This window comes from Podarcis vaucheri (assembly GCF_965113315.1).
Source record: "Podarcis vaucheri genome assembly, chromosome: 6".
Taxonomy (NCBI): domain Eukaryota; kingdom Metazoa; phylum Chordata; class Lepidosauria; order Squamata; family Lacertidae; genus Podarcis; species Podarcis vaucheri.
In genome coordinates, this window is record NC_138764.1 from 85,012,630 (window position 1) to 85,025,258 (window position 12,629).

The 12,629-nt window shown below is 43.7% G+C and overlaps 1 protein-coding gene across 1 annotated transcript in view; it reads right to left on the minus strand.

The window, feature by feature from the left end:
- Positions 1-1,190: 1,190 nt before the first annotated feature.
- Positions 1,191-12,629, minus strand: part of GDAP1L1 (ganglioside induced differentiation associated protein 1 like 1) — a 51,433-nt gene continuing 39,994 nt past the window's right edge. Inside the window, exons 4-6 of the mRNA XM_082226359.1 lie at positions 10,666-10,763; positions 8,933-9,047; positions 1,191-2,664 (exon numbers count right to left, since the gene is read on the minus strand). Coding sequence (XP_082082485.1) covers positions 2,321-2,664; positions 8,933-9,047; positions 10,666-10,763 — 557 coding nt within the window. The 3' untranslated portion in view covers positions 1,191-2,320. The remainder of the gene's footprint in view (positions 2,665-8,932; positions 9,048-10,665; positions 10,764-12,629) is intronic.

The window sequence follows — 12,629 nt, forward strand, 5'->3', positions numbered from 1 at the left end:
CAATGCAATGGCTGGCTTGTCAACTAGCTTGTCGTGCTGTTATGGACTGGCTGGACGTAGAGGAATGGTGGGAGGCACCAGCTGGGGAAAAGAGAACTTCCTTCCCTACAAACCCTCTCAGATGCTAAGATTGGCATCTTGGTGGCAGCGGTGGAGCATATGCCTGATGGCTCGGGGTAGGCTTGGGAGTCACAGGCGTGCAGCGCACCAAATGTCACCCCCCTCAGTGAGGGCACCTGGGGCGCTCCGCCCCCCCCCTATCCTATGCCCCTGGTTGGTGGTTCATCTGTTCTCAAAGGCACTACAAACAACAGCAACTGACTTTTTGCAGTGAGGGAGCTGACACGGTCACATCCACACCGTATGTTAAAAGCACTTAGCTTCCACCAAAGAATCTCGGAAACCATAGTTGGTTAAGAGTACTGGGAACTGTCGCCCTGTGAAGGGAAAACTATGGTTCCCAGGAGTTGGGCAGGGGTGGGGGAAGCCATGGCTGTTAAAGTGGTATAAATGTCCTTTCAGTGTATGGTACGGACGTCACCCATGGAAATGCATGGAAAAGTGGGGAAGGACGAATGATTAAGGGAAACATGTATAAGCACTCTGCAAGCAACTAGGGATGAATGCAGGGTGAATGCTCATGGTCATATAACTGCCCTGCAAACAGAACAGAATGAATGCTCAGTAGAGAGCATTCCCCATGCAATCACACCCCTGTGTAAGGTTTCTGCAAGCAAACCAACAAGAATGCTTAATAATTGCCTGGAAGAGCACTGAAGTCGAGGAAAAAACATGCATCTCTTTGTTAATACAGTCGTACCTTGGAAGTCGAACAGAATCCATTCCAGAAGTCCGTTTGACTTCCAAAATGTTCGGCAACCAAAGCGTGGCTTCTGATTGGCTGCAGGAAGCTCCAGCAGCCAATCGGAAGCTGCGGAAGCCCCGTCAGATGTTCAACTTCCAAAAATAGTTTGCAGGCCGGAAGAGTCACTTCTGGGTTTGCGGCTTTTGGGAGCCAAAACGTTCGAGAACTAAGCTGTTTGAAAACCAAGATACGACTCTAATTCCTATTCATGGAGTAAATCATGGCAAATTCTGAGGCTAAGCCAACCCCTGACTACATTAAAGTAGAAAAAGGCACAGTGTGTGCAGACACATTTACTCCGGGAAATGAGTCAACTGATGCTAAACACATTTAGAAATGTAAAGCCATTACTCCTCCCATATGGTTTATTTAGGTTCTCAGAGGGTTTTTAAGCATGAGTAGCAGTGATGCTCATTATTCTTTCCAACATGCAAAAGGCACAAGAAAGTGAGAAAGGTGATTTTCTGTGCAAAGTGTTTCTAAGAAAATACACAGCAAAAAAGTCACTTAAAAAAAATGCTCCTCAAGGAAAGAATGGCAGGGGGAAAGGAAGAAAGAAATCAAAACACATCCTTTGGAAATGGCTTGAAACTTATGAAAACAGTCCTGTTGTTAGAGTCCGGCAAGGCTCCTTTGGTGAACGATGCTTGGCAAATTCATGAAAGGAACTCGAGGCAAACACCTCAGTAAGACAGAGATTCATCTGTGAAATCAAGGATACAATCAGAAGAAACCCACTGGCTGTCAACAATTAAAAAAGCAAATTAAAAAAATATAGAAGTAGAAAGTGGATACATTCTAAGCGCAAGTCGATTAAAAATGCTTGATTGAATGGAAATGATGGTATACAAAGAGAGAAAGAGACACAAATAATTCATTTCCACCTTAAGCTAGAACTTCACAAACTACTGTGGTCTGACTGTGTTCATTCTATTTCTGTTGTGTGCATCTCTGTGTTTTGTTAAAAAATAAGCCTATGTCATCATCACAACACCACAACAGCTCTTAGGAGAGAAAAGTCCCCGCAATTCGCACCCGTGGGAAAAAATGTGCTATGTGGCCAACAAACATTGGAAAAAATGTAAAGGTGCCGAAGATAACCCCGTCTTTCCATTTTGTGTTGCTGGGGGGTGTTGTTGCTTCTCTTCTAATGGCGCTTTCCTGTGCTAGAGGGCAGTTTTGCTCCACAGCGGTTGTGTAAGCATTAACACAACCACTGTTTACAGTTGTATAATACTTAAACCTAAAAAAAAGGCATTGTACAAGTTGAATTTTTGTTGTCGTCGTTGATTCGCTTTCCTTGCAGTATAGGTTTTTTTCTACTTCTAGACTATGGAATGTTACATTAACAGTATAGTTATTCATATTGGTTTCAAATTTCATTACAGTTACTGAAGATTCATCATGGTTTCACACAGCACAGAGACACCAAACTAAACACCAGAACAGCCTGCGTTAGATGTATTTTTTCTTTAGATACCAATACGCAAAATACCCCATCCCCCCTAGAGATCCCATGAGGAAGGAGGCTCCGAAAAAGGATGGTGGTTTCCGCTTGACCAGCCTAAAGGCATTGGGTACCACTGCCGAGAGGAGGGTGGTGTGTATGTCTCCCAAAACTTTCCTGAAGGCAAAGCGTTTTTGTATCCTTTCAAAGAAGTTCTGTAGGTTGGGTCTACTGCCATCTTCCCAGTATTTCTTAGAGAGTCCTAGAAACTTGAGGCGATGCAGCGTGGCTCCCAGCAAGATGTCAGCCAAGGTGAAGACACACCCACAAAGCCAGAGTTCACACTTCTGCCCTGGAGAGCAAAGACAACACAGAAGCAATAGATTAGAAAAGTTTTGTCACACCTAAACACTTAGGAATGGAGAGAAAGTCCAATCTTGGAGCTTATTGACTTCCATTTTTGGCTGATGCAATGCATACCCTCCAGTTTTGTTGTTGTTTAGTCGTATCCATTTTGTCAACTCTACACTTGTTTTCCACTGGATAGCCTTGTGTCCTGCTTTACAGAGGACAATCCTCTGTAAGGGTGCCAAAGGGCAGTTCTCCATTCCAAGGTCCATCTGCTATAAAGTAGGCAGAGCAGAGGCCAAATCAACTAAGCAGGCACACAGTTATGGTTAGATGTCCTCAATTGCTATCTGAATTACTACATTTACATATATGCATATCAATTAACACAGAGATTTTATGTAAATTGGCACCCACTTTTGTCTTCTTTTTGGCGAAGCCTAACTGGCCACTCTAGATTTTCACCAAATTTGGTACAAAGAAAGAGAAAACCAGCCTTTCCTTGCAGCCTACGTGGTGGCCAGCTCGTCAATTTTGGGCCAGTTGAAAAATGCAGGGGCAGAGACAGAGGGATTTCAATTTGCAATTAAAATTTAAATTGAATCAGAGGTCATTTGTCTGGTGTCAAAACTCCTTTAACCGGTACTAGAACAAGAAGAAAGACAGGGCAAGGCTTCCCTTTCCTGCTGTGTTGTCTCTTCCCCTGCTGATCTTAGCAGAATTTGATGAATCTACCGTGAATGAACAGCATTTGCAGCAGGCTTTGAAACTGTGAAGTCATTCATCATCAAAATCTTTGTGGCATCCAGTGGCAACTCTAAAGGTATGGGCCTTCTTAATCCCCCCAAAAGGTGGGATGTAATTTCAAACAATTGCAACACCTTGCTTGTTTGTTTCGGTTCTCCAAGCTAATCTTCAGCCCAAAGAAAAACCTGCAGTGAGGCAGTGGAGAGGGGAGCCTTCAGGGTGAGTCATATGAGGACTCAATAACGTTTCCTCTCTTTGGAATGGAGCAATTAACCCCACTGTGCTGGCGAGTTTGTTGGGCTCTTTTCTCCCAGCCCAACCTTGGCAGCTGGAATCCAAGCTCTCTATCGGTTGCCAATTAGCTCCCCACCTCCTGCAAAAGTGAATACTAGCCTACTGGCTGCACAGTGAAGCCTTGTTGTCAGGCTTCATTCCCAAAGGGAGAAAATTCGCCATGTGATACACAGACACCCCACTTCCTGAGATTAAGGGTGTCTCTGTACTGTACTTTAAAGCAAGTCGCTTTCTCCAAATAAACCTTAGCATCCTTAACAAGCTGCACTTTCCTTCTGTTTAAGTTTATTAATATTTTGCAATTTACACCAATGTCTCTAGAGAGGAGATACAGTGGTACCTCGGGTTACATATGCTTCAGGTTACATATGCTTCAGGTTACAGACTCCGCTAACCCAGAAATAGTGCTTCAGGTTAAGTACTTTGCTTCAGGATGAGAAAAGAAATCGTGCTCCGGCGGCCCCATTAGCTAAAGTGGTGCTTCAGGTTAAGAACAGTTTCAGGTTAAGAACGGACCTCCGGAACGAATTAAGTACTTAACCTGAGGTACCACTGTATAAACACTTGATGGTGATGATGATGATGATGATACTACTAATGATGTTATGAGTTTGGTGTGTGGAGAAAGCTGTATGCCTAGACCCTTCTAATTCCTGGATCCAGCAACTGTGAAAATTTAAGCAAAGATTCAAATTCCTGGAATAGCCAGACTAGCTTCCTAATGGAGGTGGTAGCTTGGGTAATGGGCCATTAAGGAAACAAAGGGAGTGGCTCAGTGCCAGGAGAAAAATGGGTGGAGCCCCCTTCCTCAACTGGCTGGTATCTAGAAAGACAAAGGCCAGAGTTGAGAGTGGAGTGATGTGAGCTAGAAGCAAGGAAGTAGCAGACTGAGAAGCCAGAGAGACAGAGCGATGCTTGATTTCTTATTGAATCCAAGGTTGCAAGCTATGGAGCCCTCTTTGGGTGATTATGCTGTGAACCCCTCCATCGTGGGCTCAGGTTGTATATATGTGTAAATAAACCATATATCATAAAGGCACCACAGTCTCTGCTGTGCCTCATTCCAAAAGGAAACATGAACCCTGAGTGTTTGTCTGGAATTTCGCACCACTTGGAGATTGGGTGGCAAGCCACAACAATGATAAATAGCCAGGTGGCATCCCTAGCTCTCTGTCACCTTTTTCTAAAGAACCTTTCAAGCAACCCTCTAGGTCTAATGCCCCACATTAACACAATGCATATGCAGGTAATTGAAATAGCTGCACATTCTTTTCCAGTTTACTCTTGTCTGCATGTCTCACTGCTTCTTCTGTAAAGTCCATGCATTAACACGGATGCCCACTGGACGCAACATTTATCCACCGCCCACTCTGGAATTTAACTTCTAGAGACAATAAGGAAGAAGCTGGACACTGAAGAATGAAAACATGAGCAGCTCTCGTTATTATAACAATGGCACATTTTTATGCATAAGATGTGGTACCCAAAAATAGTTCTTTCTCTGCCTCCTACTTTGCAGCATATTGCACTCATAATTACTGGGTACCTCGCACTGTGATGTCTGTCACCTTGGCACTTTTGCATGTAGCTCGACCAAGCCTGCTAGGATATATTTTTTCTTTCTAAGCACAGCCTCTGAGAGATTAAGAAGCGGCTTGAGAGATTAGAACCTGGCTGACTTTCAAAGCCAAAGAGAAAACCCCTCTGCAGGCCAGCCCTGGGATACATTGGCAGGTGCAGTTATTAGAAATGTCAGTCTTCTGCAGAGAAGGACTTGTTTTTAATAGCCATTCTCTCCACCGGAAAGGCTGTTAAAAATGTCTCTCCTGTGTGAAAAGTTCCATGCTGCTATTTCTTGGGCAGATATGTATTCACAAACTCTCTTCAGGTCAAAACTACCCACATCTTTTCCCCAGCGGGAGCAAAAGCAGCAGGGGGTGGGTGGGGTTTTCAACAGAAAAATTGTGCTGATTTTCAACCTCAAACTGCAAGCTCAGTGGGTGCATTGTGTTAGGAAACAACAAACACGCCATAAACTGTAAGATTCTAGGAGTGTGAAGGGAGCTGGCAGAGATAATTTTTATTTCAGAACTTTTGTTTCCACTTGGCTTTGGGTGCTGTTTTTTCTCGATCTGAAGTCACCTGCCGTATTCATATGAATCCCTCCCCCAATAGTCCTCTTGAACCCAGTGCTTTGTTCTTCCTCTTCTTTCCTCTTTTCTGTTTGTTCTGCCTCTTTTGATGCCTTTGATTCTCCAAATATGCCTCTGTTTCCTATTGCAAGTGAGTCAGTTGTCAGGCCCTAAATTTACACAGCTGTCTATGACATCAGAGAATCAATGCCAGGGTTGTCATACTTCTGGAATTTCCCAGACACATCCAGTTTTGGGGGGCCAGCACCCTCATCTGGGCAGATTTTTGCATTAAGTGTCCAGGTTTGGGGGTTTTCTGTTTCTGTTTTCGTGTTGTTGTGGTTTTTTTTGTGGGGCCCCAGAACAGGAAGCAGACATCGGGTGGCCTGGAGCAGCTTGCTGGGGGTCGTGCTAGGCCTGGTGTTGTTCCTGCCGGTCACCTGGCCTTGTATGACCTTCCCAGGGCCGCTCAGCCTCCCATCATGAGAAGGAGGCTGAAGACAGCAAAGGTAAGAGGGAAGGGAAGAAAGGGGGAACAGGCAGGCAAGGAAGGGGTTAGCAGCAGGGAGGGGGTGAGCGATGGAGATGCGGGATGGTGAGGGAAGTGCCCTGATGGTAGGGGTGGGGTGTCTGGCTCTTGATCCCCAGAATATGGAAACCTTAATCAATGCTGCACTATGGTGTCAGCACATCTTTGGCTTCAATTGGCTCAGGTGACATGACATACTGTAGGATCACAGCCACCAGTGCTTTGATGTCATATGGAACCCTGCAAGCTTTGGACCTGAAGTGAACAGTGGCAGTGGGCAGAAAGCAGAAAGTTAGATTGATTGATTAAAAAACAACAACAACCCTTCAACAAGAAGTATCTGTTTCTTCCTGCCCCTCTAGTACTATGAATTTTGGAAATGATACGTGCAGGCTCCCTAACATTATGACTAAATTAGAAGAACCACTAAGGAAATAACCACCCATAGAGCGTTCATGTTGCAAAACATAGTATAAACTCCTGCCTGAGTATATATCACTGTTTTTTTATCCAGATCAAGGTTTTTTTTATCCAGATCAAATCAACAGAACAAGTTAGTCACAACTAGCATTTCAAACTGATTTTGTTGCAACTAAAGTATGACTAACTGGGTGTGGATTCAGCAGTATGGCAGGCACAGCTGGCATTAGCTTAGCACTTGGGATGGGTAGATCTGTCAATTCTGGCTTCTCTTTTTTATATATATATAAATTTTTATTAATTTTTAACATATCATTTTCAACAGTAATTAAACATACTTTTACATGTGTGTGTGTGTAATATATATATATAAATTTTTATTAGTTTTTTAACACTGTCAATTCTGGCTTCTCATTTTTTCCAGTGTTAAGTACAGTTCTCCATATTTCCATATCAGTTTGCAAAGTATTTTTCTTAAGGCTTCATGAAAATTCTTCAGCAAACTTATCCTAATATACAATTTTTGCAAAGAATTTTTGGGAAATATGCACTTTTTTCGCAAAGCGATTTTGCCTAATATGACTTTAAGTTTTGGGTTTTTTTTACAATCAATTTCATGAATTTTATGAAATAAAATGAATAAAAACAATATGATGCATTTTTGTAGTTTTCACCAACATAGGCATTTTTATGCAATTTTTACCCTAGTATATGCCTTTTTGTACACGTTACATGGGTGGGGAACTACACTGCAATATTTGGTGAACTGCGAAAATTCTGAAGGGCAGTTGTGTTTCAGTTCATATATGCTTTAGTAAAGTGCAAATAAGGTAGTTTTGCATTTAAATGTGAATTGAATCAAACTTATCCCTGTACTTACTTAGCACATTAACAGAAGTGTACATTTCTACAGGAAACTCTCACGGTGTGCCTTCCATCTCTGGGCTTGAGTCTTTAGCTGGTTCACTATGTTAGGGTTGCCATATTTCAAAAAGTAAAAACCAAGACACCCCAAAAACGCTGCTCTTTGGAAATCCCCCCCGGGACATCAATTCCGCCTTTCAAATCCCAGTAATGTCCGGGGAAATCTGGACGTCTGGCAGCCCTAACTAAGTATTATAGGTGCCCTCTTTGAAGTATGATATGTCAATGTGTTAAAGAGTTGCTGCAGTCAGTGCAACAGTCAAGGTTCATCTGGGAAAAGCAGGAGGACCCCTGACAGAACATGGAACCCTTCTGAGCTATTCTCAACAGGAGATTTTCAAAGCATACTCATTGCGCTCTCTCTCTCCCTCTCTCTCTTGTTCCTAATGTATTTTTCTTGGCACGAATACACAATCAAACCTGACTCACAGCTGGATGCAAACAAAACGAATGCCTGCTGGTCTTGATCGAAGGAAATGTGGACCTGAACTGAGGAAGAGGCTTCAAATGGTTTTGATGGGGCGGAGGGAAGCAGCGCTAACTTAATGCAACTATATTGTCCTTGAGATGTCTATGTCAGAGTGGGATTTAGGGCAACATGACTGGTTCCCCCATAAGGGGTGCCAAGCCTAGGGGGTGCTGCAAGGTGTTGAACTATGATGTAGTGAATTGAATTGAACTGAATGGAAGGTGAGAGGCGGTGGGGGGGGGGAGCCGAATTTTGGCCTCGCACAGGGCACCACACACACACCTCCTCCATCCAGGCAAGCAAAAGCCATGGTTCAATTATATTTTCCAACCAGGCAAAAGTACTAAAGGAGGGCACAAAGCAAGGTGGTGAGGGGAATGACCTAGGGAGAGAGGGTGCAGCTTGGAGAACTCCAAGCGTGGCATTTAGCCACAGGGTCTGAGGTTCCCAGCCGCTACCTTCAGTCTTTCTTTAGATGCAGTCACTGCACTTCCTGTTTCTTTGTTCCGTGAGTCCTTTTGTCCAGTTGTCTGCTATGGCCAGCTGGACTTAGTGATGATAACATCACAGCAGATAATGATACTACTGCTACTAATAATCATTAATAGTTGACAGCAAAATATAACATCCTTCTGATAATGGATTATATCTCATCTAACAAAATCTGCTCTAGCTTTACCTGCCAAATAAGGTTTGCTCTCCAACAGTCTCTCGCAGCAGACTTAGAAAATAATGTTCGCAACAGCATGATGCCTACCTTGGTATTCAATTTTTCTTTTCTCCAGCTCAGCTTCAATCTGATCTAGCACCATTCCCAGATCACCCAGGATTTTCTTCAAGTAGTTCACATTGTCATGTTCCAGGATCTTGGCCTAGATATAAACAGTAAATGTTTACATCGAAATTGAACAAGAAGAATGTGTTTTCACACAATTTGAACGTAGTGGATATTTTACAAACAAATGATTTTGAAAGGTCTCATCGTTGTTTTGATCAATCTTGTCAGGGAACTGCCATCAGCTCAGACGCAAGAGGTGGAAGGGCAGTTGTGCTACAGGGAACCTCCGAAAATCCTGCGAAGCAGTTCCTCCTCTGGCAAGGAAGAAAGCCCCACCTCCAGTGGGGAGGAGGTGGTGGGACCAGGGGATGCTAGGGAGAGCCTCAACACCGACCCTGAGCAAGCCAGAGAGGAGGGAAGTACCCCTTTGCCAGCGCCCACTCTGCGCATTAGGTTTCAGCGCAGGGAGGGGAGGAGAAGGTTGGGGGTCAAGCGACTTATGCTGGGGAAGCTACAAGGACTGACCACTCCCAGATTCTGCTAGCGACTGAGCCAGACATGAACTTGCGACGCTCTTCACTGTAAATAGTTTTGCACTAAGAATAAAGCCTGGAAAAGACAGGTCTTGCTTGTTTGCTCTCGAGCAACCACACCACCATCTGACAAATCTGCTGTGAGAAGAGGTGCTCGGAAGTCCAAATATTCAGGGATGTGTTCATAAAAGCACCTTACAACCTGTGCCAGGACTGCACTAACAGAGGCATTGTGTCTAGGTCATGAGAAGCAATAACTCCTCTTTATTATGTGCTGGTCAAGTGCTGTCTAGAGTACTGGACCCAGTTATGGGTACCACATGTTAAAGAGGATATTGGCAAGCTGGAGCATGTCCAGAGGAAGACACCTGGGATGGTGAAGGGTCTGGAAATGGAAGTCCTATGAGGAATGGTTGTATGAGCTGGGAGTATTAGGGCAGGAGAGCTGTCTTCAAATCTCTGAAGGGCTGCCAAAGATGGAGCAGACTTGTTTGCTGTTGCTCCAGAAAGCAGAACTAGAACCAGTGGGTGGGAATTGCAGGGAAACAGATTTCAGCCCAACCTTAGAAGGAACTTCCTAATGGTAAAAACTGTTCAACAGTGGAGCAAACTGCCTTCACTGGAAGTATTTAAGTAAAAGCTGGTCAAGCACCTGTCAGGGATGCTCTAGCTGCATCCTGTGTTGTAGATCCTGCATTGAGAAGGTAGCTGGACCAGACCTCCAAGTTCCCTTCCTTCCAACTCTAAAATTCCTTCTTACGTACATCAGAAATCCCCTCTTCTGTACAGCTGTTAAAGTGCAGGAACCTTGTCCTCTTTTGAATCTGGTCACCCTGTTAGGGCAGCGATGTCAGGCAAAATGGCAAGCAGCAGCACTGGTAACGGATCTGAACTGACAACCCCATTTGCGAAACTTTAGTTTGCTAGAAAACACTCAACTCCAGCACAACTGGATTCAGTTGAACGTCTGTCGTCTTCAGTACCAATAGCCATGCAAATCCGCATTCCACTTTATTGTTTAAAAAACCCCAACACGCCTCATAGAAGTTTATGAAAACAATAAAAGTATCATTAAAAACAGTTATTTAAAACACTAAAAAACAATTAAAAAACAATGATAAACTAAAAACAGATTGAAACAGATTAAATGTTGTGTGTGTGCTGCTATGAGCATCTCACCATGAGCTTCTTCTGTTTGGAAAGGTATGGCTCTGATAGCTGTGGCTCCTCTTCATGGTCTAATTTCATCAGGTCTGAGCTGGCATTAACTAAATGTCCTGTGGAAGTAGGAGAGAACGGATTGGGGTTAAATAATAATAATAATAATAATAATAATAATTTTATTTATACCCCGCCCTCCCCAGCCAAGACCAGGCTCAGGGCGGCTAATTCGTGACCAATCTTCCCTAGACCCATGATTTCCAAAAGTCCCCTTCCCCACGGCATGAAAATTGCTGAGGGTCTCGGTAGACCACTTAATGATTTTGTTTCTGCCTGTTGCAGCAATTGTAATATGCCGTGCCAAATAATCTTCAAATTGTGTCTTTTTTTGCTTCTTTTATTTCTTATATGGAACTGCATGCATTTTATTGTGTTACAATTTGATTTCTACAGAATTCATATTGTAAGCATTCTTCACAAACACACTGCCGCCTACCTGCGTGAAACTCATGTAGTCTGCAGACCACAGTTTGGGAACCTCTGCTCTAAGACACATGGCTATCTTTAACAAAAATGTTAAGTGTCTAATAATGTCTCACCCTTCTAAGAATCTGCCTTTCTGACTTTAATTATGGTCTCCAGACCACAATACGGTCTGAAGGCACATGGGGCTACTACCTTTCTAAAGCTAAACAGATCTGGGTCTGGGCAGTGGGTTCCTTGATGGGAACAAGATGGGATATAAATATATTTGATTTCTTGCAGTATTTCCACTGTCAAGGGGTGGGAGAAGTGCTTGTGGGATTTTCTGCCCCAGCAGGTTCCCAAAGTAACTTGGCCAGCCTTGAAGAGCAGGGTTCGTGTATTGTTTTGGAAAGTGCAAATCTGGTAGATTTGCCTTTAAATGCAGACAGAATCAAATTTATTCCACAATACCATTCAGATGAAAAACTTAAAAGTTACAGAAAGAATCTGCAGGTTGGGACCTGGTAACTCTACCTCTAATAAGTGCAAAAGCACAGATGTGCCCTGATTTTTTTTTGTTTGATATTTACAGTGGTACCTCGGGTTAAGTACTTATTTCGTTCCAGAGGTCTGTACTTAACCTGAAACTGTTCTTAACCTGAAGCACCACTTTAGCTAATGGGGCCTCCTGCTGCTGCTGCGCCGCCGGAGCACGATTTCTGTTCTCATCCTGAAGCAAAGTTCTTAACCCGAGGTAATATTTCTGGGTTAGCGGAGTCTGTAACCTGAAGCGTATGTAAACTGAAGCGTATGTAACCCAAGGTACCACTGTATAAGCAGCAAACACCAGTATAGCGCCTTGCCTCAGCCTAAATCCTTGTGACTGGGTCTCACATTCAGGACTGGGAGGGCTAGTGCACTATGACTAGGCTATGGTTGGAAGATTTACTCATCACCTTAGAAAAGTCCTTTGCATATGATTTTTTTAAAAAAAAATATATTGAGACCTACCCTCTTCTTTCCAAAGTCTTTATTTTTCCATTGTGAATGAATATATTAATAGCTGCTACTGTTTTACAGAAGCCCTCATTGCTTTTTTGTTGTTGTTGTTTAGTCGTTTAGTCGTGTCCGACTCTTCGTGACCCCCTGGACCAGAGCACGCCAGGCACTCCTGTCTTCCACTGCCTCCCACACTTTGGTCAAACTCATGCTGGTAGCTTCGAGAACACTGTCCAACCATCTCGTCCTCTGTTGTCCCCTTCTCCTTGTGCCCTCCATCTTTCCCAACATCAGGGTCTTTTCCAGGGAGTCTTCTCTTCTCATGAGGTGGCCAAAGTATTGGAGCCTCGGCTTCAGGATCTGTCCTTCCAGTGAGCACTCAGGGCTGATTTCCTTCAGAATGGATAAGTTTGATCTTCTTGTAGTCCATGGGACTCTCAAGAGTCTCCTCCAGCACCATAATTCAAAAGCATCAACTCTTTGGCGATCAGCCTTCTTTATGGTCCAGCTCTCACTTC